The sequence below is a fragment of the Egretta garzetta genome, unplaced genomic scaffold (assembly GCF_000687185.1).
Source record: "Egretta garzetta isolate BGI_Z169 unplaced genomic scaffold, ASM68718v1 scaffold744, whole genome shotgun sequence".
NCBI lineage: Eukaryota > Metazoa > Chordata > Aves > Pelecaniformes > Ardeidae > Egretta > Egretta garzetta.
In genome coordinates this window covers 328,581-338,933 of record NW_009259482.1, presented here as the reverse complement: position 1 = coordinate 338,933, position 10,353 = coordinate 328,581, and the positions used below count along the sequence as shown (strand labels likewise).

Below are 10,353 nucleotides of genomic sequence, written 5' to 3'. Positions count from 1 at the left end.
CCTGCTGAGGATAATGACAGTTTATTGCAGTCTGCAGTAGGGGATTTCAACCCAGGAATATAGCCACCAACCTGCAATGTGTATGAATGGATTTTCACCCAGCATCTGATCTGGTTCAAATGTAAATTGATGCTGTGACCACCCTAGTTGTGTTAGAAGCCATAGGAATACCGTCATCTCTCAGTATAAAAAAACCAATTATGCATAGCATTTCCACAGCCACAATGAGAGTGGCTGAACAGGAGATGAAGTGCTTACAGAAAAGCTAATGAAAATTTCCACAGAGTTGTTGACAGTCACTATAATGCATATTATCCCAAGAAAAATTAAAAGTCCATAGTAGGGTTTATTTAAAGAACTAGTCCAATGCAACCTCACAAATCAGAAGAATGTATTCTTTTATTAATTGCTGATCAGGACAAACCCATTACATCACAAGTTACATTGTTAGGAAGTGTAATATTTTTTATTACATTCCTGAAAGCAAGAGTGCCCTGTTGCAAAAATCTCACCTGAGTGTCAAATTTCTTTTTGTGTCTCTCATGTTCTAGGGCAATTAAAACTTGTCCTTCGGAAATCTGCATTGATTTCTCGCACCATTGTCAAAAGACAAACTACAACTCATAAAAGCTTTGAATAAGAGGCATATTGCTAGCTTGTTAATAGTTCCCATTGTGCACAGCATGGATGGTGGAGGATTGACTATGCAGTCCGAAATGAATGTGATTGTCTTCCCTATTCTAGTACCAACGTGCACCGTTGTGCTGGCACTCTGATACATCCGCAGTGGGTCCTTACTGCAGCTCAGTGCTTGCAAGAGTGAGTATTTGCTAGAATGAGTGACAGGCATTTCCTAAATCTGTATGAGAAAATCAACAGAGGAGCAAGATATACCCAATAAGGCTTTACTCCTTATTTCCTGTCTTTCTTGCCAGCAAGCTGATTTTTGTCTTCTGCTCCTGTCTCAGTCAAACAACAGCAGAGCACAACAGAGGTTATTTCTGTTGTCCGCACTCTCTCCTACCCCAAAGCATGCTGAAAAAATGTGCTAATGATCTGCTGGTGGTAACTGTGCTTGGAAAAACTGTGACTAGCAGCTGACCCTTAGGACTTCAGGAGTTGTGAACACTGCAAGAAGGTGCCACATTATTTACAGCCCATGGGATTTTTCCATGATCATAAAAATAAAATTGTTTAAAAAACCACCACATTTTCGTCCTCCACAAGAATAAATGCAGACATCTATGGTCAGAAGCAGCAACCTGACCATCTTGCTGATTGCAATGCTCCAGGGAAATCACTGAATTTTGTAAGAGTGACATTCCTGATTACAAGCACAGATGTATAACTTTTCTGCTGTCATTTCTTCCAGGTCAACAGAGCCTTCTTCCTACAGGGTGTTTCTTGGGATACAGAATCTCAATGCAGCAGAGCCATCCCTTCAAATCCAAAGTGTTCAGAAAGTATTAAAGGAACCAAGTGGAGCAGATATTGCTTTGCTGAAGTTGAACAGGTACCATTTCAGTCCAAGTTTTCCATTCCTAACACAGAAGTTTTTCACTCTGAAGTCACGAGTTAGCTTAGTCTGGAGTTAGCTCTCACGGGTGGTTGTGGAATGGTATGAGAGAGTGTGAGGGTTCCTTTGAGTGTTAGTATAGGCATCTGTTCAAGGGTAAATGCTGAGCAGCTCTCCTGCTGAGCATCTCTCCCACTGGCAGAGGCCATGTAAGCTTCTACAGTTTAGGAAGGGTAAGGACCAGTTGGGATGGGAGGGATTGCCACCACTCAGTAAGTGGGCAGCTCCACTGAAGCAGGGAGGGTGGAGGCAAACCAAAGCAGAGTTGTGTCTGGAGGACCTGCTTGGAAGTTCTTCCTGCTCAGCCCTGAGGGTTGTGAGCTCCAGCTGAAGTTTTGGCCAGGATGCACCGCAGCTTCTGCATGGAGCAAGCAGAAGGGTCCAGTTTCCCTGGCAATGCTGCAGGTCAGGCCACATCCATGTTTCATGAGCTGCAGACTTGGCCAAGAACTCAGTAAAACCAGATCCTGCTTGTGATACAGTGAAAAACCCTGTGCATAACTGTAATTGCCTGAAGCCCTCTTTTGTATCTTGCTTACACGTCCAAGCAGTCTCCTCTGAAATGTGTGCAGTTGTTTCAAAGTTATTTGTTCCCTTTTGGAATGCTCCTGAAACTTTTCTACTCACTCATTGGTTTCCCTCTTTCTTACACTCACCACACATGGATTAAAGGTCATGAAAAGCTCATGCTTGACCTGAGAGGACATTTCTTTTTAAAATTTCACCATAGAGCATTAATGCACTTAGAACAATTTCACTTCAATTTCAACTCAGGTTCTCTGGTGCTTGATTAATCAAAATCCCACTGACAACAGGTGAGTAGAAGGAACTCATGCTCCACCAGTTTTACTCTTGCTGGTGCTTGTAACTGTGTCATTCAATTCCTCTTTCATGGGGTGCTCTATGCACATTTGCACCATAGATAAATGCATGCTATAGCACTGTAGTCAGTTCTGCATCAGCAGCACTCACAATCTGCACACACTCTGCATGTGAGGTACCATAAATAGCAGATATGGACATCATATCCCTCAGTTTCTCACTTAGATCAACTTTGTTTGTTTTCAACATCATTAAATTCCTTCTTTACATTTGTCTTCAGCTTTCTTTTACGGACTTTATTATTTCCAAATCTTCACTGTCTGTTCATAAAGCAGATCATCCAAGAAAATATGATGTGAGAAGACTCGTTGCTACTCATATACGTGCATTTTGTGGCAATAGACAAGACTTGTCAGAGAACTGATGCAGGTCTGTGAAGATCTTGATCAAATTCATCCCAAAGGAGGGCTGGTCTATTGAGAAGGACCACTGGTTTCAGTCGAAGTCTAGTCCCAGGTGAATTATGTGCCGTGCTCCTGAGCAGATGTGTGCTGTCTGGGACTTCATACTTCTGTTTCAATGTCATGTTGTCCATATTCAGGCATATCTTCTGAGGTCTTGTTCCCTGCTGTCTTGTTCATTTACCTACCCAGATATCAGAGGCCTCTGAGAAGGTGCCAGTGTCCACCCTGTGTTCATTTCAATCCCTTTTGAAAGCCAGTTACTTCCATGCCAACAGGTTTTTTAGGTGTTGTCTCATCTTAGGATGGATGTAGAATTTTCTTGGTGGAGAATAGGAGCATAGATAGAAACAAAATTAACTTCCTGATATTGGGGAAGCAGAAGCAGAAGCTGCAATGCTATATTGCTGTAGTTCAAAAATGTTTGCCTGGCTACTGTCACACCAGCAGGCCAGACAGGAGCCAGAGTGGCTGTGAGGGCCATGCTACCAGTGGAATTAGACCTGAAGTGTGAAACACAACCTTGAAGATAAAGGTCCTAGAAGAACAGCACTAGAAACCTAGAAACCAAGAAACGCCCCCCACCAATCCAAGCTTTCTCAATTTAATGTCTTCTTGTCTATCAATTTTCAGGAATTCTTTTGATAAAAATGATCTTTATTGAGAAGTGAATGAAGTAGTTTTGGAAGCTGCAGAATTTATTTCCATTCTTACAGGAGAAAGAACTCACACAGGATTCATTTCATGGAACCATGTGAAAGAGGAGGTTTGAGATCATGATTGTGGACTTCAGAGGGCTGAAGGATGGAGTTCAACATGATGGAGATGGCATTAGCGCAACTGTAGCTTCAGCACAGGAGCTGGTTAGCATCTCCTGGACTGCTTGTGTTCATATTTCATTCAGATTTTTGTGTTGGAGAAATCCTTATTTTAAGATGGGTCACAGTCAGTTCCCTTTGGTCTCTCATTCTCTTGAATTTTTTTGGGGCTCATGGCCCTGGCATGGTGTGATTAGGAACAGGAGGATTTGTTAGTTTCCTTTAATTGGACATCAAAGACCTCACCAGCTATTACATCACATACTTTGAAAATCATTCTGGGCCTGAAAAGAGATTATAAAGGTTCATTTTACCCTGACAGAACGTCTGGAGTTCATTCAGGTCCTTTTACTCTCTTTCACAATCAGAACTAACCTTCACGTGGTAGGTTCCTGACAGTGGTAGATCTCAATTAACAGCTTGTTCAGACATACTTTCACTGTACCAAAATTGTTTGCACTTGTCTGACCCTTAAGGTGATACACCTTCCAGAAGCAACCTTGTCTTTTCACATCTACATCTGACAAGTCAATAAGGGATCAGATTGTCCAAAGAAAAGATGTCCCTGTGCAACATTTTCATCTTCTGAAGAACTGTTTCCCAGGGCCCTGTCCACTCCACATTGAGCTTTATTCCAGTGCTGAAGCCTCCAGGCACAATGTTGTGATGAGGAAGAGTTTTATTTTGGTATTTACTTTATCAAGGTGCTAGACTTAGTAATGTATAAGATACTGCATGATGTCACCCAAAGTTATATCACCCACGTAACCTGAGGAGAAAGGAATTTTCTGCAGCTTCAGCCGTGTCTGCTTATTTACTCATTCATCCATCCTTCTCTCCTCCTGTGAAGTCCCTGAAAATATCCATGATCTCTGAGGAAAGGAGGATCTGGGAGAAGTCAGGCTTACACCACCTGCAAGGGTTGCCAAGGGCTGGGCTCTGTGCTCGTGCGTGTTCCTATAAGCACCACAGGGGTAACTAGAGATCAGTGCTCTAGCACTGTGCTGCAAACACACTTGCACTGTGACTGCCCACGAACACATCCCAGAGACTTTCAGTTCCTGTAAGTAGCCTCTTTTTTCACTAAGTGACTAGGTACCATCTTACAACCATCTATACAGTTTTAAGCCACCATCAGCTTCTCTACCCTTCCCCATGCCATTTCCATGCAGAGCATCCCGAGTATGAAGACTGAACAAGATGATGGTAATTTTTTCTAAGGATCTTTTAATTATTCTTTCTTTGTTTTCCAGTCCTGTAACAATTACCAACCATGTAAAACCAGTTTGTTTGCCTGAAACCAGTCGGATGGTAGAAAGAAACAGAGTATGTTTTCTAACTGCCTGGGAAAAAACAAGAGGTAAAGCATATTCGGTGCAGTTGGACACTTAGGCAGGTTTTCAAATCCCATCCCAAAATACGTGCACTCATGGGACCTGAAAAACACATTTTCTTCAAGATTTAACTAAGTCAGAGGTCACCAGGAAACATTATTCTTTTTATTTCTTTCTCTCAGAGCTTTATTTTTGCCACCTCATTTCCCAGGAACCATGAAGCCTTTGAGTCAGAGCTTGCTCAGATCCAGCCACCTTTGGGGCAGGGGCAAAATGGGTTCAAGCTGAAGGTTTTTAATGTCAGTAAAACCCTTACCTGAGTTTTGTTCACGGTCTAGCATTAAAAGCCAACCTATGTGGTCTTCTGCTGCCCACCTCTCACTCCACCTGTGCTGAGGGTTGCGGATACCCAGCCCTCTTTGACCTGCTTTTGCTGCAGCAGGAGGTGATTCCCCGTCCCTGCAGCTTCCAGCAGTGATGCTGGCATCTGCCCTCATTCAGTCCTGGCTCCCACATAAACACTTCTGGCCTTGCTGAGCTACACGATGCCCTTCCCAAACCCATTTGCCAGAGAGCACTTTATTAATACTCCACCTGTAAAACAAAGCCAACAGATTCTTCTATATGTGCGCATCCACAGAATTATAAGAAAAAATAATGAACAGAACATGTCCATGTCTCTGAGTTTCACCATAAAAACCTTCCACATAGATTGCAGTTCCTTTTTCCCCTTCTTGTGTCACTTGGCTACAAAACTGATGCTATGAAAATAATGCCTAAGAATAATCACTGTGCTATTAGTGTAACTCAACAGCATTATCAAGAAACTCTTTTCTCCAGCATAGGTAGTATTTACTGATTTTCATCTTTTTTTGCTTTCTTACCTTGCATTTTTTTCTTTTTTGTTCAGCTTGCCACATGGTGGCGGCTGCTTCCTATGTTCTATTGATCACAGCCACGAAAAAGTGGTACAGGCAAGATTCCATCCTACGCATTAGGATGGAAAAATCAACAGACTGTCACTGCATTTAGGCAGTGGGAAATAGGGTCCTGCCATGTCATGCAACGAGTTCATGAAATCAGCAGGGGAGGGGGAGCAGAGCCAGAGCCCCACATCTAAATAAACTGTGTTTTGGGAAAATTCAACCTTGGCTTCAGGAAAATTCTCCTTATCTAGCAAACTCTACCTTTAGGCTTGAAAGGGTTCAAATAATGTAAAGTAAATCCAGGCTAACATTTTTTCCCCCTGAAACAAGCCATTGCTACTGCACCCTAATGAAAGCCTACAAATTGACACAGGGCTCAGAATACTAAGCATCTGTTTTTATTTATTTTGTAACACTCTGCAAAGAAGAATAACCTCTGCTTGTTGAGTGTAGGTATGATCCAATTACAAAAATGTTGAAAGATTTACTAAGGTCCTTCAAGGAGCTCAGAGATCATAGGAGAGCTGGGGATGGACCCCAGTCCTTTCATTACTGAGGCTTTACTGGAGAACAATGCCCAGGCTATCATTTATAACTGTTATATTTTCTTGGTTGTTCATAAAGGTACCAATACAGACAACAGATTAAAAGATATTGAATTCCCCGTGCTTGAAAATAGGATATGTAATCACCCTGAATTTCTGAATGGAAGTGTCAAAAATCATGAATTTTGTGGTGGATTTACTTTTGGAAGCATAGGTAACTGCAAGGTAAGAATAATCTAGCTTTGAGTCTAAGCAGGTCAAATGACAATTTGTACTTTCAAGGCTCAGAAGTAGCTTCAGCAATTCAAGGTTTCTGCATGAAGCATAAGAAGTGAGGCATACATAGCATTTTTTCTTCACTCATACAGTCAACCAGCAGGGATAGCAGGGAAATTGCGCAGGGTAATTTCCCCTTCCTTTCAGAACCGCATGCTGACATATCCCACGCATAGTAGCCTAGTGCTGTGAACACTCCATCCCACCCAAAATAAAGCCTGTAACATAGTACCTGCACTTCCCTTTCTTCCTAGAGACAGAGGGGAAAGTAGAGACTGTTGCTGGTGCAGTCTGGAGTTGTACCACATCTTTATTTAATCCCTTGATTAAATAAAGCTTGAGGTGCTTCCGGTTTAAAATGTGATTTTCTTAATGGAGGGTATCGTGTTGGGAGCTTTTCAATAAAAAGCTGGTGGCTACTTGGTGACAGAGTCAGAAAGAAAATGCTGGTCTGTCTGAGCAGGTGTACAAAACTGCTGGTACAAATGATGTCTCTGAGAGCACGATCCGTGCACTCATTGACACACAAATCACTGGACTACGGGCAATGGGTGCAAATGGAAACATAAGAGGTTTCAGTTGAATATGAGGAAAAACTTCTTTACTCTAAGGGTGACAGAGCACTGGAACAGGCTGCCCAGGGAGGTTGTGGAGTCTCCTTCTCTGGAGATATTCAAGGCCCGCCTGGACGAAATCCTGTGTAGAATGCTCTAGGAGAGCCTGCTTTAGCAGGGGGGTTGGACTAGATGATCTCCCGAGGTCCCTTCCAACCCTTGCCATTCTGTGATTCTGTGATTCTGTGACATAGGTATTCATCTCCTGCCATGCCTGGTTTTTAAGAAACAGCATTATAACAATTATTTTGTTTTATCCAGGATCAAGTAGGTCAGAGATGTGGAAACTTGAGAAACTTCCTTTTTATGTGTAATTGCCTTCACAGTGATCTGGGGATGTTCCCACATCCATGATTGGTGCCTGGGTCTCTCTTCTTCATTCCAGAGGAATGGCCTGGATGTTTGGAAACAACTTGTCCGTTCCCTGCGCCCCGCCCCCCCCCCCGCCCTTTTTTTTTTTTACTCCAGCAGGTCTAATAAAACACTCTCCCTCTCTCTCTACAGCCCTTGCTTTGGTCATATTTTAAGGCCTTCAGAGTTACCACAATATTATTCCTGCCAGTATTTTGCTGTTTACATCACTAAAGGAGACAATTTATTCTCTCTTCTCCCCCCTAGGCTGAAGTTGGAGCACCTCTGGTCTGCCAAGATAAGGGCAGATTTGTCCAATATGGAGTCACTTCCTGGGGACTGGACTGTACCCAGCCATCAAAGCCTATTTTTGTCCAAATTCCTAGTTTTGTTTCTTGGATGAAGAATGCAATGGCTACTGGATGAATCTGGATTCAGGCTAGCTTTTCTGGAAAGCAGTCCCTGTGTCAGAAGCAGCATTCCAAATCTGGTTTTAAAATTGGAATAATTCATAAGAATCTTAAATAAATATCATTACTGGCTGGGCATAAGTAGTTATTGCAATGCAATAGCCAAGTTGACCAAGTATTACCATCTGTCAGCGTGCCTGTGTTGTGCCTGGGTGAGTAAACCATGTTGCATGCAGCAGCAGCTGTAAGCTTCTTACTTCACTCCTCTCTTTTGAGACGTGCTCCAACTCATGAAAGGAGCTTCCTCTTTGTTCAGACACCTGCTTTTCTCCTCTGTACATGCAAGCAGCTGGCCTATCTCTGTGTACAAGGTCTTCCCTGTACAAGGAACTTCATCCCAAAACAGACCGGCCCCTGTACCCCTCGCTGGCACCTCCTCCCATTTCTGTGGCTGCTCCAGGAATAAGAAAGTAGAAACCAAACCCAGCTGCTGCCTTGGGTAAGAAAAGGCCAAGGTAGACTGTGCCTGTGTGGCCAGGAGCTGGATGAAGGTCTGCTGGGTTTGCTTCTTCTTGGGGCTAATTTCCCCCACTCTCACCACCCAGCAGAGCTTTGTGCTGCGCTGTGCAATCATCGAACCTTCCTGGGTTAGATGTTTGCATGGAAAAAACAACTATCCACTCCAGTGGGCAAAGCAGTGAGTTGGGTCACATACAGTGTGGTTAACGTTTGCGAGGCTCTTGCACAGACATCCTGTTCTTGCTTGTGACACCAACAGTCCAGCCTGACATATTGTTCAGGAATTAACATAAACGGCTCCTTCAGTTTATTTCCAGAAGAGGCAAGGATGTCTCAGAGGGCTGGGCAAGTGAAGCTGGGTGCCAGGGCACCGGGGCTTGCCTTATCAGGCTTGGCAGCTCATGCTCCTGTACGCTCTGTGGCAGGGAGGTGGAGCGAGGCAGGGCACCCCCAGGGTAGTCAAGCCTCCTAGAGCTACCAAACCTGGCATGGTTGCCACCCAGAGCAGTGGAAGAGGACTGCTTGTTGAAGCTGTCAGGAAAGGCTGAGTTAAAGAAAGGCTCTTCAAGCAGTACTGCAGTCACCAAAGGAAATTGCTGAGTGGGACACGTTCCAGCAGTACCAGAAATCATCAGAAACCCACTTCTCCCATTGACTCCAAGTCAGCTACCAAAGCTAGTTCCAGCATTTTCAGATGTTGCTCCAATTTTCTCTGTATCACTTAAAAACATACCACTTCCAAACAGCGTATGTATTGACCTAATAGCAGAAGGAATGCTCACCTTCTATGGACTTGTAATCTGAACAAGGATTTCTGTATTTTTTTAGTCTTCCAGCTGTATGCCTGTTTTAAAGTATGTTATAAATCTATACCTAATATTCAGGTACTTTATTATTGCTATAAAGACCTCTACAGAAATCAGGCTCTATAAACATCTGGGGATTTTTTAAAAAAATAGAGTTTAAAAAAAATATATATTTGCAGACTCTCTACTAGCTCCTTGATCTTCTCTATCAATTCTTTGTGGTTTCCATTATAACCCGCTCATCAATTTCCTTTGCTCATCACGGCACTGTCTGAATAGCTGTTCCTTCACCCAGTCTTCCCTGACAGCATCTTTTTCCTTGGACTCCTTCCAGCTCCTGATTATTGTTTCCCTCTCCAAGCTCCTGCTCTCCTTCCATCCAGTCTGCCCTTGGTTGTGTACCCCCACAGCAGCCATAGGAACAGGCCAACCTTTTAAAGGACGTGACCCTTAAGGTGAAGTCTCTCACACTATCTCAGATCACTGTGGTCTGACTCAGAGGAGCTGGAGATGGTGGTGAGTCTCTTCCACTTTTCCCTGTGTGATCAGCTGAATATGTGACAGGCTGTTACAGGGGAGTACGTTCCAGGCTACCACTGCTTCTGCAGCCTGTTGTTACCATGCACCTCACTTAATCAACCTGTGAGACAGGGTGGGAGAAGAACCTGAAATGTGAACCCAGAGACAGCTCCTCTCGCTCTGTCACCAATATAATGCACTCTCTAGCTGCACAAGTTTTCTGCTCAAGCACGGTGCTCCGTGCATCTCCCTAGTTCTCCTGTGGCAATACAGCCCCAAGGGTTTCTCTTGAGTTGTATGCTCAGTAAACTTGGATGCTTTCGGACCCCATTGAGCGTGGTTTCCTGGAGCGCACAAAAGGCTTGCTGCCGTCTGG

At 43.6% G+C, this 10,353-nt stretch overlaps 1 protein-coding gene across 1 annotated transcript in view; it reads left to right on the top strand.

The window, feature by feature from the left end:
- The window catches only part of LOC104124822 (plasminogen), a 26,683-nt gene extending 18,534 nt beyond the window's left edge, over window positions 1-8,149 (top strand). The window contains exons 15-19 of the mRNA XM_009637197.1: window positions 745-819; window positions 1,373-1,513; window positions 4,931-5,037; window positions 6,562-6,707; window positions 7,991-8,149. Of these exons, the coding sequence (XP_009635492.1) occupies window positions 745-819; window positions 1,373-1,513; window positions 4,931-5,037; window positions 6,562-6,707; window positions 7,991-8,149 (628 nt within the window). The remainder of the gene's footprint in view (window positions 1-744; window positions 820-1,372; window positions 1,514-4,930; window positions 5,038-6,561; window positions 6,708-7,990) is intronic.
- The last annotated feature ends 2,204 nt before the right edge of the window (window positions 8,150-10,353 follow it).